This window comes from Parasteatoda tepidariorum, chromosome 10 (assembly GCF_982258835.1).
Source record: "Parasteatoda tepidariorum strain Cologne lab strain chromosome 10, Ptep-v5.0, whole genome shotgun sequence".
NCBI classification, from domain to species: Eukaryota; Metazoa; Arthropoda; class Arachnida; order Araneae; family Theridiidae; genus Parasteatoda; species Parasteatoda tepidariorum.
Window position 1 is genome coordinate 100633432 of NC_141764.1, and position 24283 is coordinate 100657714.

General features: G+C 29.5%; 1 protein-coding gene across 2 annotated transcripts in view; it reads left to right on the forward strand.

Moving 5' to 3' along the window:
* The window catches only part of LOC107438423 (uncharacterized), a 183871-nt gene that overhangs the window by 101831 nt on the left and 57757 nt on the right, over positions 1–24283 (forward strand). For both annotated transcript variants that reach the window (XM_016050716.4, XM_087153503.1), the window contains exons 3-4: positions 21397–21726; positions 23828–23953. In XM_016050716.4, the coding sequence (XP_015906202.3) occupies positions 21402–21726; positions 23828–23953 (451 nt within the window). In that variant the 5' untranslated portion in view covers positions 21397–21401. The remainder of the gene's footprint in view (positions 1–21396; positions 21727–23827; positions 23954–24283) is intronic.

The following is a 24283-nucleotide window of genomic DNA, read 5'->3' on the forward strand; positions in this document are numbered from 1 at the left end:
AAGGATGTCACGCTGGGATCTCATAGGTCCGTGAATCAATATTAGAGGTGCGTCGTATGCAATGGCACCACATATCATTACATTAGCTGTAGAAATGGTGTGCTTCTGTTCAGGAAGGCAAGATTGAATTCAGGAAGGCAAGACTTTCTCAAAATAAACGTATCTTTTTCTGGCAGATTTTATTCCGCAATTTTTAGCACATGGTCCAGTTGTTTAATCAAAAGTTAGGGCCTCTTAACGTCAATTTAATTTTTTGGGCATTTCGCCACATCTTTGTGAGTTTTTAAGCGAATCACCTTTTTGCTTACAATTATAACATTCGGTTATCTAAACTTAATTTGAGGGGAAAAAAAGAAATCTAATAATTATTCAATATATTTTTGTAAAAAATTATTGATCATTATTAAGTTTGTTGCTTAGATCGTGAAAATACGATCATTAGAAAAAGAAGTTATTCGGCGTGATATCTATTTTTGTACACCGTACGATAAACTGTCACGATTTAGTTAACTGATTTGTTTTATCGCTTCCTTTACCTTAAAATTTAAACAATTTGTATTTCCGAAAATAATCCTCTAATCGACTTTTAAGCGAAAGAATCTCAAAACATTTGTCCTAAACAATGACGCGATACAGAAATGAATCTTTCATAATACCTTCCAAAAGAATTCAGCAGATTGCGGATGTAATTATTAGTGTTACAATACAGCGATTGGTAAGCGAAACTTCTCAGAGCATTTAGCGGAACAAAAACCCATTAATTTCATCCATGGTCGAACACAGCCCAATAATCTTAAATGTATATTCAATACAGTAAAGAAGATATGAAAAAGGAAGGGACGTAACGTACTTGTGATGCTTAGAAGAATATTGTTTAAGAGAGGTATTAATTGCGATAAGCAAGTTGCGGAAGTTTTTATTTTTAATTGTTTTATCGCTTAATGATTCCTTTATTTTAATGCACTCTCTACGTGGAATATTTAAAAGATTATGATTAAGAGAGAATTCTTTGGAAGTGATACGGGAAGTAGATAAGCCTAATTAATATATTCATGGTATTATAGTTGGAATAATGTGTACTATGAAATTCGTGATTTGCACTTGGCGCAGTGGAATACCTGCAAGTGACATTGTGGTTATCTTTATCCTGATTGTTAGTTGAAACGTGGCATTTGTTTACGCAACTGTTCTTCCTCCTCTATTTCGAATAAGCCAAGCCAGTCAGGTATTAATTCTTTTAAGAGTCACATTCTAAATTCTTTCACAAAGATTTCTTTCTCCAAAATATCAATTATTCCACTATATTTTTACACAGAGACCTAACACAAAGACAGACACGAATCCATGTAGACCCTAAACATACTAATTATGCATCGAAGTTGCCAGGTACAAAAAACAAAAATATATCACGGTTACAATAAAGTACATAAACAAATAATAAATCTAAAAGAAGTAGACGAGAAAGAATTATATTTCAACTCATTCGATGTGCGATACGGCCCCGTATCTAATTAACTTATCGTTAATTAACACTCTTACTTAAGCAGAAAAACTTAGCTCAACTTTAATACGCCATTTTGCTAATAAAGATTAACTGGCGCTGACGTCATATGTCCCATGTGTGGGCATGGGAAGTCTTCTTGAAGTGCAAGCACCCAACTGAAATACGTTGCACTATAGAATTGATCATTGTTGCCTAGAAGAATTAAATTTCTAATCGGAAGATTCAGCTGCGTATAGTTGATAATTTGCATTTGGTAAAGTAAAAACACTAATTGAAATTTTCTCTATGAAATCGAACATTTGAATATGAATTTTTAATTGGAATACTCAGCTCTACAATACTGATATTTTGTTCTTGGTATAATTTCAACTTTAATTTAACCGCTTTGCGCTAATTATTGAACAAATGCACTTGAAACAAATAAAACTCGAACTACAATACTTTGCGCTAAAAATTTTTTTACTTGCATGCGGCATAGTTAAAACTTTATAGTTGGAATACTTTGTGACATAAAATTGACACTTCAACTAAACACTAAACTATGAACTATTTAAACTACTTATTCAGCTCTATAAAATAAAACATGGACTTGACATTATCACCCATTGGAAACTTTAATTTTTTATACCTTGAACTATAAAATTGATAATATGTAATTTGTTCTCTCCGGTGAATTGAGTTTTTCAACTACATGCATCATTAAATGACTTTGCACTGTAAAATTTATATTTTTCAACTGGTACAATAAAAATCCTAAAAAAAAAGTATTTTGAACATGAATTGCTACTTTTAAACCATATTTTCTTGACTTTATACTGTAAAATTTAAATTTCCGATTGGTAGAAATAAAACTTCAAGATAAATATTTTATTCTATACGCTCGATAATTTTAAAACGTATTTTCACATTATAGGTTGGTTCAATTTTATTTTCATTGAGTAAAAACAAAGACTATCTTAGGCATTGTTTTAACATTTTTCAAGTGGAGCTACATTAAATTGTTTACTACACGCTTGATTCTGGTATAAATTATTTTTATTTAATTAAATAGGTTCACACTTAAGTTATAATTTTCTTAAAAATATGTATCTTGATTCTTGACATAATGTTACGTTTTTATTATCACTATTATTATTATTTTATTAACTCAGCTTTCACGAAGCAGAACGTTAATTTTATGGATTTGGAAGAAAGAAAAACAAAAGATATTCAACTTATTCATGAGGCAATCGTTTGTCTAAAATAATAAGAAAACTTTTATCTCTTAAGTATCTTAAAGTTAAGCACCTTTCTTCATAATCTTTTAAAATAACAATGAAATAACAATGCCGTTTTTGGAATTATCTATACATAATAATAAACGCGGCTGTGTGTGTGTCTGTCTGTCTGTAATCACAATATATCGCCCCAGAAGCCTCGCCAAGGCACGAAACTCGGCCCATAATTGTGTTTTGACATAATGAAGAAGTATTTTTTTTCTTTTTCAAAAATTTTGATTAGTTATTTAGTTATCAGTCATTTTGTAAGTCTATGCTTTTCGTCTGCTTTTTCGTCTTCAAAGAGCCATATTCAAAAAACTATTAAAAAATGCATATACTTTTCCCCACTCTTATAAATGTATGCTAATGCGAACCTCACAATTGAAATATTAATTTTCGACAACTTAAACCAATAATATACGAAGGAATTAATAATTTAATTGTAAAGTTCGCATTAGTTTATATTTATTAAAGTGGAGAAAAGTTTAACTTTTGTATTAAAAATGTGGCAACATATTCGATACGTAAATAGAACGCTTCGCTTTGATATATTTGTCGCTGTTCATAATTGTTATAATAAGTTTTTCTTCTTCTTTCCACGCTCTATTTTTTTTCTTAAACGAAGACGATAATTTTTATAGCGATATTGTAGTACTTTGTACAACTAAAAATTCTTTTCACACTTTTCACTTTATTTTCTTTATATATACAGAGAACAGTCGGCAAAGAATTCGATTAGGCTGAAAAACATTTCGCTAAAAAGGAACGAATTCCAAAAGAAAAAATAAACAACTTAAAGAATAAAAATGCTGATACCAGCCAATTTTTTGAAAGTTAACTTAGAAATAACAAACCAAACGATGTTAAATAACAAACCAAACGATGCTAACAAAATGACGTAGAAAGCGCAACTAGATCAAAATTATACAAGCACAACTAGATCAAATTATAATACCTGAGTGCTTGACGTAACAGATATAGAAATAGAATTTGATACCATAAAAAATTATATAGAAATAGAAATTGATACCATAAAAAATTTATTCGTTTTCGTGTTCTTTTCATGCATTTAGCATTTTAGTTTTTTTTTTCCTTAAGCGTTGTAGCTATATAATTTCAAACATCCTCAAGAGCTATAACACATCTGCAGCAGTACTGGATATGAAGACAAAATTGCTGGACAGGAACACTTTAATTGTCCACTAATCTTCAGATTTCCTGCTATGTTTTGAAAAACTTTTTTTTGTGAAAACCTTCAGCTTGGCGGACAGATGGCCGCCTTAGGCGGCTAGTATTAAATAAAAAAAGGAATGACTTTCTTTACTTACAACAAAAAATTCGCATTTTACTTCCATAGAAATTGATTTGTGTCAGAGGACTTAAAATTAATACTGGCGTCAAAAAATACAGTATTCAATTTCCTAATTAGATTTTTTTTAAAAGACCAAAAGAAATTATTTTTGCCGAAAGAATAAATATAGCTTTCCGTGAAATAATGGATGGTGTAAGTTTTCCTAAATATAACTATATTAAAAATTAAAAATTTTTAATATGAGAGAAGCATTAGCATTAGCACCCCTTTGAATTAGCAATAGCGGACAAAATTTTCAGTATTTAATTCCCAATACAAGTTTCTTTAAGGGAAAAAAATGTATCGCAAGAAAATGTAATAGCGAACCACGTGAAATTAGCACTAATGGGCGGTATAAGGTTTCCCTAAACATATTTCCTTTAAAAAGGTAGGATTTTGACTGTGGCAGAAGACTTAGTGTCAGCGCCTTCTAGAATTAGAGCAAGTGACAAAAAATTTACGGTACTCAGCAACTTAGTCATGTTTGTTCTAAAATTTCAAGAACAAAATTATTTTTGATGGAAGAGAAAACAAAGAAAAAATATATAATATTAAATAATGTTTAAGAAACATTTTTTGCAAAAAAATGAGAACCTGGAAAACAAAACAATGAAAGATATAACCTTGTCATCAGCTCACACGATTATATTATCAAAAAGGAGTGCTTTCTAATATTGTATTAATATAGCCAAAGCAAAATATATCAATACAATAGTGTGAGGAGCACTTAAAAAAATTTAAACGAAAATGGAACATATTAAGTAAAAAATATACGAAATAAAACATATTAATCAAAAAATAGAAAATAAAATGGCAGAAAAATACAGAATAAAATGTAATCTGTATAACGAATTCAAATGAACTTACACATTCCAGTATCTTTTGAAAATTATTTATAATATTTAGGTAACTAGTTTCCTAGATTAGAAAATAAGAAAATAAAAGCGTAAATATAGGTTACAAGCGTTAGCAGAGGGCTCATTTTATGACTCGTTCTTACTGAAGAGCGTTGGATTTGTTTACCTTGCATTGGCCAATAAAGGGCTTCATGATTTTTATTTCGGATATGGCTTTAATAATTATTCTTCCTCTTTTTCATTTATCTTTATTGCATTTTTTCCGTGTTCTCTCTAGATTTTTAACTTATTTTATGAGCTCTATGTTCTTACAGCTTATGCTCTATAAACAAAATTTATTATTTTTCTAAATTTTCCTCGTTATTCTCTCTTTTCTTTTTTTCCTAATTGTCTCAACTGTGCTATATATGGCATCTAAGAATCACCATAAACTAATTCGTTTAAACAAACACTCTATCATGTGTCAGTAAAAGAGAGGGCGAAGATAAATGGACCCAAACCATGCGTGTTATTTTAAATTGAAACAAAAAATATTCAAAAAGTGAAGCGCGAAAAGTACTTTTACGAACTGTCAACTTAGTATGCTCGTCACGTTCTCTCCTAATCCCAACTATTGTTTTACATCTCTTTTGTCACCTTTTTGACCGACGAATTTTTTAAAATGGAAATTCCTTTAGAAGAATGGCAACACCATATCTTATTGTTTTAGCTCGATTTATCCCATGAGAAATAGCGAAAAGAAGATTGATTCACAAAAGGCGTGCGCGCTAGTGTTCGAATTCGAAAATCAGAATTCTTCGTGCTTGGATGACCCATTTACTATTGAAGATGTTACTTTAGAAACAATGATATATTTTATTCGGCTCAATTTCGAAGAAGGGAAATTCCATTTGAAGTTGGAAATTCCTGAGTAGATTTTCTGAATTGGTTTTTTTCCTATGGAAAATAATTTAAAAAAATTATCTGTGACTTAAATTGGTTAAAAATAGAATATATAATGGAAAATATAGTGGAATGAAATTTAAAAATAATTTTTAGAAACTGAAATAATGGAAGGGCTTGTGTACTTGGGGTGATACAAACGATAAGCTACAATTTTATCAACGGTAAAATTTTGCATAAAAGAGTTTCTTAGTATTTTTTCCACATAGGTAGTTAAAAAACTTCCAAAAGCATAACGCACAAATAGAATTTTCTACCGGATAATCGTGCCAGAATGTTTTCAACCAGAAACCTCTCCTGAAAAAGTTGAAAATATGGCTTATTATTATATTACTTCAAGTTATTCAATTATTTGCGTTTCCTTTTTCAATTAAGTGTGGAAAACTTAAAGAAACTTGATAATAATTTTTTTTTAAATGCAGTTCTCAAAAAAAGCAAACTTTTTGAACAATTTCTCTCGCCTAATGATCGGAATCTCACATAAAAGGACCCAATCCTAATGGTTTGAGGAATTAATCAGAGCAATTCTGTCATACAAGGAACAGCATTAATAAAAAAAACAATTAAAACATCTCTCTACTTAAAAATTTCTTAATTTTTTATTAACTATTTTAGATATAAAATCAAAAAATTTAGTTTTTAACAATTTTGTAATATTAGCTAATGAAAAAAGTTTTTTAAGATTTTAATATAATTCGTATTTGTAAAATCAGTCACTAGAGCTTTTTTTCTACTAGCTCCTTTCTATATGTTTTATTTCCTGAGTACTTTCAACATAATATATTTTAAAAAACAATCTCATTATTGCTTATAGAAAAAGGAGAATTTAGAAATAAAATATAGTGTTTTACTTCTATATTTCTACGTAAAGTCAGTCACATTTTATACTTTTATTCTAAATAAAACATTTATAATTTTCATCCCTTTTTCTTACATGCATAATAATATTTGTCTTATGAAAAACATCCCACATTATTTTCAAAAATATTATGAAATATTTATCAGTGAAAAGAAAGTTTAAAAATAAGTGAATCTATCAAAACGTAACGAAAATCCAAATTCGTCGAAACAAATGTTTGTTTTATCAAATAAAGTATATTTCTGTGTCATAAATAAGTTATTGTATGCAATAATTAATTAGCATATCTAACCAAACTAAATGAAGCTTATAAATACTCAAACCAAATGAATCTTATTACTTGAAAATATTCATTCATTAAAAAGTTATTCAAGGTGATTCCGATCATTAAATCCAAGGTTATTCAACCCCGTAGCCTTATAGTTTTGAACCCAATCCAGAAGACAAGGGAACTCCTGGATCAAGTAGTGGAAAAATGTTGCCTTCGTGGAGGACTTTTTGATGGAACTAACCGGTATTTGCGCTAGATGGAGAGGAAAATCACGAAAACCTCCCACGGTTTGCTTGAAGGCAAGGTGTCTGTAACCCATGATCAGTCAAAAGTTGAAGATATTTTACGTCAGCACTGTGGTTGATGCAAGCCGGATGCGGAATTTGTAACGATCAGTCATCGCTGGGATTCGAACTCGGTTCACCTCATTGTAAGGCGAGCTCTTTCTCCCCGAAGTCATCACGACTCTCCATTTAGGCATTCTTATTTTTTGTCATTTTTTGCATGTTTTAGACTTAAATCATTTTTATGAATTTTGGAAAACATTTTTCATTTGCGAGAGTTTGCTTATGAATTAATTTTTTTATTTGCTAGAATAAATATTGCACACATTTTTTTCCCTTCAAATATCCTCCCAAAAGAAGTCCTCATAAACAGAGAGTTTTTCAAGTCAAAAGAATTTACTTTCGGAATTTTGTCGAACTTTAACAAAAATGTCAAAAAAATCTTTGATAACACAATGCAATACTGATGTTCTTGAAGACTGTGGCAAGAAAATTTATAAAATTCTTATTCATCGCTATCGGGTATTCGTTCAAATTTTAATTTATTCTTAAATTGAATTTGTGTTTTAAATATTACGTTATTTCATATAAAATTTATCAATACAAACTACGATTTTCAATTTTTTGGGGGGAAAAAACAATCGATTTTTGAAAAACTTTAATGACATTATATTTTATTTTAAGATTATTTTTATTCCAATCCGATAATAAAACAAAATATTTATTTAGTCAATATTCTATATTTTTATCCAATTGGAAAGATGAGAAAAAGTTTATTTTCTCCCAATTATCGCATTTAATAGAAAACCGTGAAACAATTATTACTTTATATCCCTGAGCGATGTTCGTAATTATCTCTAGAATGTGGGTGAGTGCTTTCCTGATTTATTGTTGTTGCCTTTGGAAAATGATCGCAATTTGATGCTTTATCTCATTTATATCAAGTTGCGAAAATTAATGAAGAAGTCATAAATTAATAACTCATTATATTAACTTCGGAAACATGTGTGCTAAATAGAGGTTATGAGAAAAAATTACTTATAAACTATAAATTCTTGATTTAAAAGAAACACATTAATCATCAATGTCAAATATAAAGGAAAAAAATCGTTAATGGTCTTTGTATCTTTTTTTTCCACTGTATTCATGCATATTTTCTTGACTTGAATTTTTTCAATAAAGAAACTGTTTTCTTTTATAAAAACTTTCGAATAACCTTTTCTTACGTACTTTTCCTATTCAAATTAAATCTTCTGCAGTTGTATTGGGAAACGTGCCAACTTAATGCATGTTTTCATTTGAGTGCGACTCAGAGTCTAGAAACCACTTGAATTTACTTTCATTCTACGATTGTTTGTTAACTTTTACAAAGCAAACGAATCAAAGTTACGCAGTTAGAATTTCATTCTAAAATTATGGTAAAATAACCGACAGCAGTCTATGCTTCCAATTAACCTTAAAGTTTACGGTTAGGAACATTTTTCTACCCTTACGGGTTTGAAACCGTTTACTACTGGTATGGTTAAAATCTATGAATACCAAACTGTTTAGCTTAGTGACCCTTCACAGCTTTATTTGAAAAGCGTAAAATTGAAATTTAGCTAGACACTGGAGATAAGCAATGTTAGACTTTTTGTAAGATAATGAAAATGGAAGTATGGTAGTGGTTGAGTTTTGTCGAGTGAACCGTGGAATATGGCTTTATTATAGGCGCGGTCTATCGTGAGAGATAATAAATGCTAGATTTTTTTATGTTAAGCCACTCTGCTGCTGCCCTCTATCCGCGAAGGAAAATTTCACGTAACACTATTCCAAGGTCACCAATTGAGGAGTACAAGACACTGGAAACTCTTGAATGTGTTGAAGCAATGAAGGAAGTATTTCAGTGTCCACGCTGGGATTCGAGCGCCGATCAGCGATCAATAAATTGACAGATTAGCCCTCTTGGCTAAAGTACATCTGCAAGGAACTTTAAGAGGCTTTATAAAGTATTCATCACAAATTAATCACTATAATATTATTATACATCCGTTGTTGTGTTACGCATCCGATGATGGAAAATAAACACATGAATTCGTAATCCTTATCGGCTTAGCATCCAGCTTTCGATGAACATGCTGTGGTTGGTTCAGATAAAATTCTGGTTATTAAACTGTATTCGGTGAAAACAGACAATAAACAATTTTCTCACTGTCAACAGTTTGAATACTATCTTTTTTATGGTTGCTTTGGTTGAATATAGTAAAATAACAATAAACTTAATTGTTATATTTTTTACAGAAATTTCTTCGTGCATAGAGTCAAATGTAAAGGGTCAAAATAATGCTGAGTAGACATTGTCACAAAACTAGATGAATAACAGGAATAAGAGAACATTAAAACTTCAGAAATTACTTAACATTAATAGTACTTTAAGAAGATATAGGGAAACAATCAAAATGTCAATTGTATCAATCAGTTAACTCTTCGCTGTAAAAAAAAAAAAAAAAAAAAAAAAAAAAAAAAAAGCGGAACAAATACAGATGCAAATAGGAAAAAAGGGAAGAAACTCTTTCTCAAAAAATAATAAACTAATGAATCAAATATTCAAGCAATTTTTAGTTTATGCTTTTAATCTAGTATTTGTTTGATAGATACTTTTAGATAATATATTTAATATTGGATAGATTTAATACTTGAAAAAGTTAAATTTAATGAATAAGATTAAAACAACTATAGTTTTTTAAAAATATTTTTAAAATATTATAAATTTTATGACTACATGTGTTTTAAAAATTTCATAACTAAATTACATTGAAATAAATGAATTAAGAAATCACATATTAAATCTTCACATTATTACAAAATAGCATAATAGTGTTTATAATCAAATGCTAGAAAGTATGGATAGTCGAACTGACTTTTAAATTATATGATATCAAAATTTTTAAATGATGTATAAAACTGAAATAATTAACGTGAAAATCGTTGTTTTATTTAAAAAAGTAAATGTGAGAACTCAATTTTTGCTAATTTATTACATTTAATGAGTGTAAATTTCACTTTAATTTATAATATATATTATTAAAACAATTGTATCGATCATTTTTCAGTTTTTCCAGTCCGTCCATTTAGTCTATTTTCTGCCTATTTTTTTCCAATTTCTTTCTGTGTTCTAGAAGAAATAGTCAGGGTTCTTCCTAACCCAACAACAAACCTAATACAACTATTAAATAAATAGCGGAAACCAAAAGTTGTAAACAAAAAACGAAATAAAAATAACTTAAATAATTTCAGCTTTTTCTCATTTTAATGAATGACCTTATAGCTTTTAGTATTGAATAGTCATACATAAAAATCTACTTGATATCTACTTGTTACTCTACAATATTTAAATCGCGTTTTTTAGGGAATAATGTGCCGTTGCATAACTGCTATGCGTTTGTTACAGTTATTCATGACTGTTAGGATAAGTTTTGTCCAATTTCCGACAGAGCCCTCTTATACGAGTTACGAAGACGATCTAGAGAAAAGCCACAATTTAGTTGAAATAAAAAAAGTTTGTGCTCTACTCCATGCATAGTTTTAATTTATAAAAAATATGCCGAAATTAAAAATTATTCATTGATATTAGTAATTTAAATCAAGATGAAAAATTCTTGTCAAATTGGAGATTTTTAAAAAAGTTTATATATCTTTTCTTTAAATAGGCTATTTGTTCCTTTTAAAGTCCGAGCAATTGTTTTTCTGCACGTTAATGAAAATTGCATAGCTTCCAAATGAAGGTGCACTTACTAAGGCGAAAAAACTTATTTTAATCGAAAACAATAATATTTCACAATCCCTGATACAAATTTTCAAATCAATTCACTATAAGAAACAAAAGACTGTTTAAAAATTTCCTTCTGTGACTCGCTGCAAATTTTAATGTATCTTTACATAATACCGAAAAAAATACAACTATAGTTTATTTTTTTGGTACCGCCTGTTGTTATTATTGGAGATAAAAGGTTATTCTTTCGATTCAATTCTAAGCAAAGACAGGAACAAAAAAATTCGGCTATGAATTAAGTTTTTTTTCCTTTAAAGTATTGTTGATCGACTAGGGTTGCAGTTAAAATTTAAAAGGAGAAACGTTTAGCATTGTTTACTGTCTCTGAGAATTTTGTGCTAATGAGCGCCATTCAGAAAAAGAAGTCATTTTTCAGTGATAAGGATTATTGTTCCTGTTTGGTTTATTTGGAATAGTTAAAGGCTTTCTTTTCCCTTCATAAAGATATTGTTTTTTTTTAACCATTGTTCGATATAAAATGGCGATTATAACTCAAATTTGCATTCTTTCTTTCTTGTAAAACTTGAATAGAACTTTAGAGAAAGGAAAAATATAATTAGGCATATGTGAAATTTTATGCTTCGTTATAAATTTATTTTGTAATTTAATTGTCTTATATCTCATTCTTTATCATACTTCTGATTAATTCATTAAATAAAGCGCGGTAAGGAATATACCATGCTCATTTTAATTAAAAATGTGTTGGTAATTTAATAAAAAATTATTAAGGCGTTGTCTTTTAAAATTAAATAAAAACAAAAAATTATTTTTGTTTTATTTTATAACCGTCGTTAAACAGCCGACCCAATTTTTAGTTTACGACTACCAATATTCAACTTCGTTATCTCGTAATTTTGAACCGAATTCAGAAGACAAAGAAAATCCTAGATCAAGTAATGGGACAAACTGTCTTCATTGAGGAGTTTTTAGATGGAACTAACCCACATTTGCGTTACATGGAGAGAAAAACCACCCACAGTGAGCCAGTCTGACAATGATGGGACTCTAACCCATGATCCAACTACCACTGTAGATTTTTACGTCAGCATTGTGGTCGGTGTGAGAAGCAAAGTGTTAAATAATTTCGGTCGAAAAAGTTAAATGTTTTTTTTCCTTCCACGCTATCATTTTCGCCAAAAAAAAAATTTCATACAATTATTTTCGCCAAGGATTTTTTTTTTATGCTATCACTTTAGCCAAGAATTTCTTTCAAATTAGTTTTCCTAAGATTTCCTTTCATGCAATCGCCTAGAACCATTTCCAGTTAGTGACATCGTGGTTTCTCAGTGATTATTGTCAATTGATTATCGACATTTGATTACTAATTTAAAAGAGAGAAAAAGTGAGTTCAGGCAATCCTGGAGTTATTAATTTGAAATTTAAAAGAGAGAAAAAGTGAGTTCAGACAATGCTAGAATTATTAATTTAAAAGAGAGAAATAGGGAGTTTAGACAATCCTGAAATTACTAATTTAAAATTTAAAACAGAGAAGAAGTGAGTTCAGGCAATCCTGGAATAAGTCATAAAGTTTCAATTGTTGAAAAAAAAAATTCGAAACGCAAGCAGTAGAAGAGAACATCTCCATTTCGTAATCCGAAATTTTCTTCTCTTAATTTATTTTCATGTTCCTATTTTAAAAATTTATTTTCAGTATTTGAAACTTCATGACTTAGTCCAGGTGTGTCTGAACTCACTTTTACTATACTTTAAAAATTTTAATTAGTTTCGAAGGTGAAAGAGAATTTGCGACGAAAAGTTTCTCCCTTGACACGGCTTCCTCTTAACGATGCCACAATCTGGGAAAGAATGGCGTTAAATTAGAACTTTAGTTATAAATTGTCTTTCAAAGAATAGAAGCAGCAGCTGTATCAAAGGTCTGATCTTTCAATTTAATAAAATGACACTTTACTACAATCATATTTCCCACGCGCTGCACCTTACAAACAATAACTTTGATTAATAAATTAGATAACGTTACTTAATGTTAAAAAAAATCTCCATCCAACCCTTAATCAGTGTTATCTATAGAAGGCTTTAACAAAAGAGCCTGCTGTGTTAACAGCTAGAAACAATGACAATAGTTTTTAACAATTGGAAGATCCTTTGTTGAACTAATTGATCGAGCTCCAACCTCGTTGTCTGCATGTCCTAGAAATTATGTATAAAGAGATAAGATCGGAAATTATTCTATAGCTATTCTACGAAAAGTGTTACAGAATTGTGACATTTTAATCGAAGTATTGTCTCGGCATTTATTTTTTAGTTAGGATTTTTATATTCAAACAATTACGTCATCGAAAAAAAATATTTATATTAAGCTGTTTTATGTTAATAAACAACGAATAATGATCATAATGTCGGTGAGTGTTTCATAATGGATACAGCTCAAAATGAAAGTTTAAGAAAACGGACCCATCTTGAAATGCGTGTTTACAAAAAGGGACGTAGTAAAAAAATGTGCCTTTTCAGTTTTCAATCCAAATTTAACAACTATAATTATAATGACGGACTTACTTTTCCTTATTTATTTAAACACTAAACATATTATCATAATGGTGAATGGTCTCAGACTTCGGTGTCTGAGTGGCAAGGTATATCACATATCTAACTTTTCAGGTTGTGTCTTCTTATTCAGAACTTTGAGCGATCAATCGAATTTTAAAACTTTAAACTAACAACGTAAATTTATTACCATTATTATAAATTTATAGGACCCCAGTCAAACCTAATAAAAACAAAATTTAACTTTTTAAGTCTTTTCAAAAAAAGACTTAATTAACAAAATGTACTTATTGATTTATGCAAATACATGATATCATATGACGAATTTATATAGAATTTTTATTTTATCCTATAAAAAGAACAATACTCATCAGACTAGTTTGAAAAACGGAATCAAATGCCATCTCCATTTACTTAAACACGCATTTTAAACTGTTTTCAGAATAAAACGCTTACCGACAAACTGTTTTCACCCATTTTAGTCAATTCATTGTGGCATTTTGCTGTGGACTCTTAGTAATTCAAACTCAAAAGTATAAAGCTCGAATAAATAAAAAAAATAATAATTTGTTACAATAAGTACTTTAACACTGAATTGTATTTAACTAACATCTACAATCAGAAATAAACTTTCCGCAACATTTGCATAATTTTAATGATGACGCATATGTTCGATAGAAAAATTCGTGGAAATAATTTGATTTAAAAAACTCCATTTACATATATGCTATTTAAATAAAAAAAAAAACTGTTATAGTTGTTTGTTGAAATTTGGCTGAATTTTACGATATTCTTGAATTCTCCGATTTTAAAATCGATTAATTGGTGGTAAAAAAAATTCTAACCCTCTCGCTGCATATCCCGCAATTCTAAAGGGCAACGAAAGAGTAGCAAAATTTGAGTTACCAGAGATTTCAGTGGATATGCATTTTTTTCCCCATTTATTCAGCTGGGCAACCCGCTCTTTTTTGAGTTCATAGTTCAATGATACTCAAAATGCAAGACCAAATAATGATAAAATATTTATAAAAGGAATTTACAGCTGTTTTCTTCAATGATACTAAAAATTCAAGACCAAATAATGCTAAAATATTTTTAAAAAAAGGAATTTACAGCCGTTTTCTTCAATGATACTAAAAATACCAGACCAAATAATGCTGATATATAAATATTTTGAAACAATTTAGGGTGGTTATCTCCTTCAATAATACTAAAATATATAAATTAAATAATCATGTAAAAACATATTATAACAATTTACAGCGGTTTTCGCCTTCAATGACGCTAAATAATCTAAAAATATTTTTTTAAATTATTAACAACTGTTTTCTCTGTCAATGATGCCAAATAATGCATGAATATTTTTTTTAACAATTTACAGTCATTTTCTCCTTCAGTGATACCAAAAAAAATATATATAATACACATTAGACCACGAGTAAAAAAAAACAAATTTATCTTTCCAGGTTTAAGATAACATTTTTTAAACTTGCAATAACAAAACTCTCTACGAGAAGTTCTGAAATTGCTTCCGGTCTTAAAACTATAAAATTAGAAGTTATGCACACGAAGGTAATGCGACTTACCTTTCCTGTTTGAGTCAGTTCATTGACACAAAAGCAAAGATTATCCGCATAACCTTTTCATCACATTCACAATTATTTTGAAAACTCTTTATTTAAAAAAATCAAAATGTTAATTAAAATGATGTCCTTCACTTAATTAATTTGATAATATTTTGATTTTCCATATGATTTCATATCATTATCATTTTCCACCTATAGGGGACGCCATTTTAATCACCATTTTAATTTTCAATATAATTTGATAAAGGAGACACAATTTTAATGTTTTCATTTTCATTATAATTTGTTAATATTTTGAATTTTCAATACCGACGATTAATTTTCAAATCGATGTAATTAAAAGATTCTTACACGAAGCTGCAATAATTGTCTATTTTGAAAACAAAGTGTTCTGTATTTTTGCAGAAATTATTGACGCTTAAAAGGAGAAAAAAACAGTGGTGACAGATAAGCATTTACGGTGATTGGAGAGCGATGCCTCCAAGTAATATAAAAATGTAATGAAATAATCATAATTGCGAGTCATTTTACTCAATAAACAAATAAGATGCACTTATGTAAAGATGTCATTAGCAGGTATTTAATATTATCGCTCTATCTTGAAGGAATTATTCACGGGTGAATAATTCGTTGTTTTAAACTGTTGTAAAGTTACCTTTTGATAGTACTGCTACTTGTTGATTTGCTTTATTAGTGAATTGTCTAATTTGTTTTTAAATAGAGCGCTCGCCTTCCAATCCTGGCGAAGGTCAGTGTATTCGAATTCCACACCCGGCTCGCACCGACCACAATGCTGACGTAAAATATCCTCAGTGGTAGATGGATCATGAGTTAGAGTTCCCTTCCCGTCAGACTTCGTGGTTTTCCTATCCATGTAACGCAAATGTGGGATAGTTCCACCAAAAAGTCATCTACGAAGACAAATTTCTCCTAATACTTGAGTCAGAAGTTCCCTTGTCTTCTGGATTGGATTTAAAATGACAAGACTACGTCGTTGAACCTTGGTAGCCGTAAACTGAAAATTCGGTTGGCTGTTTTACAACGGTTATAAAATTTGTTTTTAAAGGATCCTATACATACATACATGATTATTTTCATAAATTAATTAATTAAAATATCATTTTTTAATGAATTAATTTAAATATTACAAAATTGTGGCTAATCAGCAAATTGTATGGAAATCAACACAAAATTAATAAATTAAGTAGTAAAGATCAAGAGAAAGTGTTAAACGTTATTTTATTTACTGCGCATGTATGTTGTAAAAATCTTTGGTGAAAGATATTAAATATGCTTTTTGAATGACCGACAAAACAAAACGATCCATCATTAAAGAGCAACACGTCATCCATCAAGTTGCTTAATATTACGTAAAGCAAACTTATCAGTCACTGTCGGTAAATTGCCATTCATTATAAAAACGGAAAATCATTGTTTTTAAATATTTTTACGAAAGATGTTACAGAGAAGATAAAAGTGAATTGGGATTAATAAAGGAATTTCAATAAAAATCACTCAATAAATCATTTGAAGATAGAAGTTAGTGTCATGAGTGACAAAATAAAACAAACAAACAAAAAGTGTAAGTTAACATTTTCACATTTTATTGAAAGAATCTGTTTTACATCGAGAAAAGTCACTGAGAAGCATTGAGTGAGCAGATGTGAACAGGATACATTTGTTCTCTTGCTAATGCTAAACTGCAGATATCTGTTATTCTGCCAACTAACTAGGTAATGTACATATTAATTAGGGCGATCCGTTAAAGATCCGAATATTATTTAATTTCTAAAATTAGCAGATAATCTACACATTACCACGATAATCAGCACATTTACCTCCGACCACTCTTTAAAGTAAAAATAAGATCTTTGCTGGAACAACAGCAACTTTTTCTATAAGCTTTATTTACATAATGTTATTTATTTATATATCATGATCTAAAAAAATTAATCAATCAACACAGTAATTGATGGAATCAATCACTTTAATGACTATAATACAAAAAAAAACAGTTTAAAATATTATTACTATTAAGGGGGAATTATAATAATGTCATTAAGAATCAAGAAAAAGCAATTAAATAATCACCTAATTAGTTGAAATGTTTAACTTTAACGATACGAAAGCATTTAATGTACACATTACCAAGGTAAAATTCTGAAATTTAGAACTTTAACGGAGCGGATCAGTTAATCAACGAATTATCTAGGTAATGTGCACATAAGCGGATTTCAAGATTTAGCTGTGCCATATCAATCAATATAGCTATAATAATACTATTAAGAGTAGTGATGGCTCAGGGAATAGAGCGTTCTTGGACATGGTCCCATCGCCCTACCAACCAGGCTATCCCGATCCGGGTGCATAACCTTTGTAACCTGACCACATGTCTATCTTACATGTTGACCACTGGAGGATGTCAGGTTAACAAGGACTGTTATTCTAAACTCTTCATAAGTTGGATAAAGAAAAACGTTAAGAACGTTTTCAAGAAATTTTCTTTGTTAATATGTCATGTACAAGAATTTCACAGAATCAGTAAAATGGTACTCGAGAAACTAAAAGCCTTTTGGAGTTGACTATATGGAAACGCTATTACGAGCTTTTATAGATAAATAAAATTTTGAAGTTACGTTAAAATAATACAATTATATTTAGCTTTATTATAATTAGTTTGTAAATAAGAAATAACTGAATAGCTTGATATATTTGAGAATGAAATGAGGCAAGGAATTATAGAAAATAATGACTCATCCATCCATAATGATTCATATAATTTAACAACAAAACAGCGGCCTCTGGCTGTCTACTGACCGCACAAAAGCAAAGTATAGTTTTTGTGCTCTTCAGGTACAGTTTTTTTTGCGGTAGTAAATAGGTATTCTAGACAATACAGCTATACCGACTACTGACCACGCAAAAAATGACCATTGATCTCTATAAGTGGACAACAATGCATAGCAAGTGTTTAACTTAACAGTTTTAGTTGTAATTCCAAAAAAAAAATATATATATATATACCAAAAAGTAATTTTTTTAAATAAGAAAATTTTATTTTTGGAGTTAAAGGTTTTTTTTTTGTCATCAAAATATTAATTTAAACAATTTTACAGGTGGAGTTTTTTAGGAAAAAAAACGTTTGAACTTTTGGGACCCAGTTTTGTCCGACATTCCTCTAATTCTACGACACATACCGAGAGTTACTTGATTTTAAATAAACATTTTTCTCATTAAAAGTTTATTTCGTATGGAGCAACCTTAATAGTTCATTTCTGTTTAATAACACGTCCTGCATAAATGTATCCACCTCGTTGAAGGACATTCTTTAATCCCTGGCCTAATTCCCATTCCATACCGTTCAGTTATTTTAATCGGATTACTCCGTCAAAAGTTTACTGCGTCCGTAAATGTCATTTTGCAATGGTGGGACCGTTCATAATCTCGCCGTACGTTCATCGATGTAAACTCACATTTCTTGCCTCCACTGAACTTATTTAAAGAAGATTTAGCTTTTTGAAACTTCCTGCAGGGAGAGCATTATCGATGACTGCAAGGATTAGATACGATTAAATATCCGATACTAACCTAAAGTGAACTCTCAAATATTAGAAATAATACTTAACGGTTGAAAGATTGGGTTCCATTAGAAATGTATTTAACCTTTATGCCATGGAATTTATAAAAACAAATTTACTTTTATTTAAAATACTTTCATCTAATTGATAAAGCACAAATGTTGTTTTACCCAGAAATTCATCCCTTAATTAAATATATAGTTTGACCACTAAAATCCGCAACCATTCTCTTAATTTTCGTGTGGTTGTAGTAATATTTATAAAATGGGTGTCTAGATGTATCGAAGTGGCTATGCTATGGGATACAGTGAAAATTATGGATATTTCTATTTCATTCTGTCTCACAAAATGCCTAAAAAAGGAGCGCTTAAAACGCATTTTTCAAAAATTTCTACAGTGTGATTATGTTACCGTGAATAATCAAAATCAAGAGAATGTCGACTTTCAATGATGAATGACAACAATTCGCATGGGTGAATATCCAAAATATTTGTTATATCCGATTTGATATTAATTTATTCGTTGATATTATTATATTTATTCGATATTTTAATATCTGCTGGGGATGGATTTGGAGAAACAATCAGTATATGGAGTACCGGTTAAATGCCTCCTGGGCAGTGGCACTCGGCCTTAAAAAAACATTTATGTAGGGCATACCGGACAAATATATACCGGGTAGTGGCACTGTACCTCAAGAAATATCTGTGTAGGGCATACCGGGCAAATGTATACCGATCAGTGGCTCTTATTTAGACCTAGTATTAAAAACAACTATACCGTTATTTTCGATGTACAACATTAACAATGTACATCGGATCGTTTTCGAGAAATCAAATTTTAAATATACGATTATTTAAAAAATTTTATTACTCAGAAATTATTTGACTGATTACGTTCATATTTTGCATTTTGTTATTTAAAATTACTTTCTTTAAAATAATGCTTAACTCATATTCCTTACAGTTAAAAATATTTTACACAACTATTAAATAAAAAATAAATAAATTTTAAAAATTATTTTTAACGTGGAATTATCTTTAGAAAAATGTATTTTGAAATTGCTTGTAAATTGTTCAATTCATTTGCATAGTTCTCCAGATATTGCGAAATTTGCAAAAGTGAAATTAACACTGATGGATCCAAACTTTTGACTGCCGAAACATTTTCCCTGATTGCTGCTACCACCCCCTCCCCCACTGTATATTTTGGATCAGGAATTCAACTTCATTAGGGGGGGGGGAAAGACATGCTCATATGGAGAAAAAAATACGTTTTTGAGTTTGATTTTATACCTTTAAAATGTCGTTTACGGAATACTTAGCATATATTAGGTTAAGTCCTCTAAGCATTAAAATTGATTTTAAATACGTGGAAATCTAAACAATAGATTAAAAGTTAGTCAGGGTGTTCTGTTTTTGCCCCTGTATATATCTATGATGAATTTAAAAATCGAAATGAAGGGTATCTTATGAAAAGTAATTATTTCTTTAATAATGTTGTTTACTTAAAATTTTAAGAGTATATATATTTGCAGTTTGACGCATTTCTCTGTGGCGAACTTTATTATGAATGATTCTCGAAATAACGAATGAATAAAGAAAAAGATGTAAAAAAACCAAATATAATCATCATAATTTACCATTTAGTCAAATCATTGAATTTGAGTATTCATAAATCAGGGAGTCAGTGTATTATTGAATCAGTGAATTCGTGAATAATTGAATTGACTTATTGTTGAATATGAGAGTGTGCATATGAATCGGGGAATCAGCTAGTAAGTAAATGAGTGTATTATGTACTTAGCAAATTTCTGAATTGGCAAGTTAGAGTATTGGTGAATTGAAGAATCGGCTTATAAGTGAATCGGCGAATAAGGTAATCGCTATATCAGTGAGAGGGGGAAGAGGTATGGGTAATGGTCCCTTCCCATGTCAACAATGTAGGACTCTAATTTCTTATTATTATTTTTTTAAACGCAAAATAAGTGTTAATTTATATAATTATATTAAAATTTGGAAAACATTATATTTAAAAGAAGTTCAAATTTGAAATAAAAGTCGAATTTTTGTGAAAAAAATGTTCGAAAAATATCTTTAAGGGATTTTTAAAATTTTAAATAGTAACTTTTTTTATAAAATTAATTTCTAGCTTACGATTTATTTTAGGCAAAATTACTTCGTTTACTTAAAGTTAATCCTAAAATTCTTTAGTTAAATTTCTACAGTAAAAATCGAAGTAAGAAACTAGGCCTAATTTGGGGGGGGGGGATCTTTATTAGGAATGATTCTTAAAATAGCGAATGAATAAAAATAAAAAATAAGTTGGGAAAAATCATCATAATTTACCTTCTAATGTATCACTTAATTGTGGCATTAGCAAACCTGTGAGTCGGTTAGTTGTGACATTTTTACGTAAACAAGAGAGGGGTTTCTAATATGACTAAGATCATTCTTAATATTTGAACAGCCTTTTTTTGCGATAGAATCAAATATTTTATTGACGTCAATCTCTAATAAAACTTCAATTATATTGCAGGCTTCTCCATATTTCTACTAATTTTATTAATTAAAGGTTTTTTTTTTCCTGCAGGCACCATGATGAGGTGTAAAATGATATCTATTATTTTGTTCCTCCTTCTCATGGAAGGAATTGTCCAATCACAAGACTTCATGTCTGAGACGTGTCCATCATCAGAACAATCATATTATGCCGGTATCGAACCCGAAGCAGATGTTACCATAGGTGCTGTCCTCAAACTACATCACCCGGGTGAAGGAATATTCGGATGCGGTCAATCATCTGCTGATGGTGTCGAATACTTCGAGGCTCTCAGGTGGGCTATTGGAGCTCTCAATCAGAAGTCTGGGGATGTTGCTGGCCTTCCAGTTACAGACGCATTTATTCCTGGAATAAAGTTTGGTAAGTGTTTTCTTTTCTTTTAAAAATCAAAATGTGCGATTGCTTCCTATAAAAATCAAGCAAGCAAAATAATTTGAAAGTGAAATTTGGATGCACATTTTAACATCTATAAAAATAAATCTTAATATCTATGAGTTCGTACGTAAATATATGCATGAATGCTCTCACTTACGCATGTATCTTATACAAATTTGAGCCGACCCGTAGCGAATGTGGTGTTAATACGTTTAAAAACACGCACCTAACTTTCTAGTTTATAACTCCTTCCAACAACCAGTTTACACGCTGCTTCCTATCGAAAAAGTTTTATTTAGAATTTTATAAAAGTTTTATAATAGGATAACTTTGCTTAATCAAGAATTATTACCATTAGATCCGTATTTACAACTTTTTTTCTCTTTGGTTTTATGGTAGATTTGCCCCAATCAAGATCCACATTGATGATTTTGCCTGCGAATTAGGATTTTGAAAGATCTATGAAATCACGCGTTTATTTTCATATTAAAAAGTAGTTTCTAAAAAAGTAAATAATTTGATGTCCACAAGAATCAAAAATAAAAATTACATTTAGATAATTCACAAATGGCCAATTCATAGGAAAAATTGTGATTGAGGCTTAAAAAAATACTTACTTATTCAAAGTGATTTTTTGGTGAGTTACATTTATAAATAATTTTATTTATTAATTTTATTTCTTTTTGTTTTATCTTGATAAACAAGGCAATGTTATAAAATCGAAAGGAAATATAAAAGAATAACAAAAAATAAAAGTTTTGAAGTTGGTGATAATTCAGCAAAGATAATTTTTAGCAGGGTTAAAAAGTAATCGTAGTACTAGCACACTAGTTCGGAAAAAAATGATTCTAGAGATATTAGAGAAATTAAGACTCGTGCCAAATGATTCTGAACGAGAGTTGCATGGGATCAACTTCCAAAAATGTGTTTCTCTTAATCTAATAACGAGCCACCAAGAAAACAATAATAGATAAAAAAAAATAATTATTTTGTCTTTATTAATTGGGTCTTTCAATTTTATGCATGATTTCGCAGTGTTGATCAATACCAATTTATCGATTATTTACTTTTTTTTCACCTCGTACGAAGAACGGGTATTCAGCTTGTATCTTATAAGAAACGCTATGAATTTCAAAATAAGCCTTGAAGTAAATCAAGAATACTTATGAAAAAAAAATTTTTTTTCAATTTAGGATGAAAATAAAGTTTTGGTATATTTGACACTAAAAACTTAATTTTTAATTATTTTTATAGTTTTCAGTATATTGTGCATTTGTTAGTTTTGTTTAAAGTTTAATTTTTATGAGAGATGTGTACTGTCGTGCAACTGAAAAATCAACGTAAGCGACAAAAAAAAAATTCTAAATTGAGAATTTTATGTATTTTGCATCGTTAGTTTGCGTTAGTTTGCGTTGCACCGTAAGCTACATATTGCAAAAAAAGTTTTCCAAAATAAGTTTTATTTTATCAGTTTTTTGAAATTCTTATTTTAGCGTTCATAGCATTAGCAACAGAAAGAGAAAAGTTGTTAAGCAATCGTATGAATCGTGAAGCACTTACATTGTGTTTTCAATTGCACGGCAACGTACTAATGTCATTTTAAAAGTAATCCATATAATCATATTATTGATAAATATCCCAATATATAATAGTGATTTTAATAATGTCATTATTTTTTTGGGGGGGTTGTACGATATTTACTTTCTGTTCTACTCACTGTGCATCACTTTTACACTACTAGTGCAGTAAAATAATGCAAATTTTATGTAATACAAATGAATTTTTTACTTTTAGAATACTTTTAAACTTGCAGCAACAATTGTAATTATGGTGTAAACTTTTTAATTACCCTTTCATTTTAATGTCCGTGCTTTTATATATTATGTGTGTTTTCAGTGTAATATTTATTTTGAACATAATGTTTTACCTTATAATGAACTGTTTGAATGAAAAGTAACTAAATTCTTTTATTAAAACTGTTAACTAAACTGTTCTATTATGACCTTTTTATGTTGCATTGAACATTTTTTCCATAGTTTATCACACCCATGATAAATACTTTGAAGTTATTAATGTTGTTACGCAGGTATTCAAGCTTATGATTCGTGTGGTCACAAGGAATTGGCAATAAAGTATATGACCGATTTGTTTCCAGTTATGAAATCCGGTCAGGATGAGTGCAATGAACAAAGTGAAAATTCAACTATCATTGGTAAGTGATGAACAGAATTTTCAATAACATTTCTATTTACGGAAATTTTCCTAAAATAAGGATATATTAAGACAATGGAATATACACAAAATTTATACAAAAATATGTATTTTTATCCAAAAATGTATGTTTGTAAAATGTATAAAATACAGAATTTATACAGAAATGTATTGATGTACGCCTTTTTTCTCCACTGAGTGTGCGCAAAAAAAGCGCACATAATAAATAACTTTTGATCTTGCGATAGCATTTTCACTCACTAAGACGAACTCCATCTGAAGGGTCCCCCTGGATAGATGACAGCACCGCTCATTTGTGAGGCCACTTTCA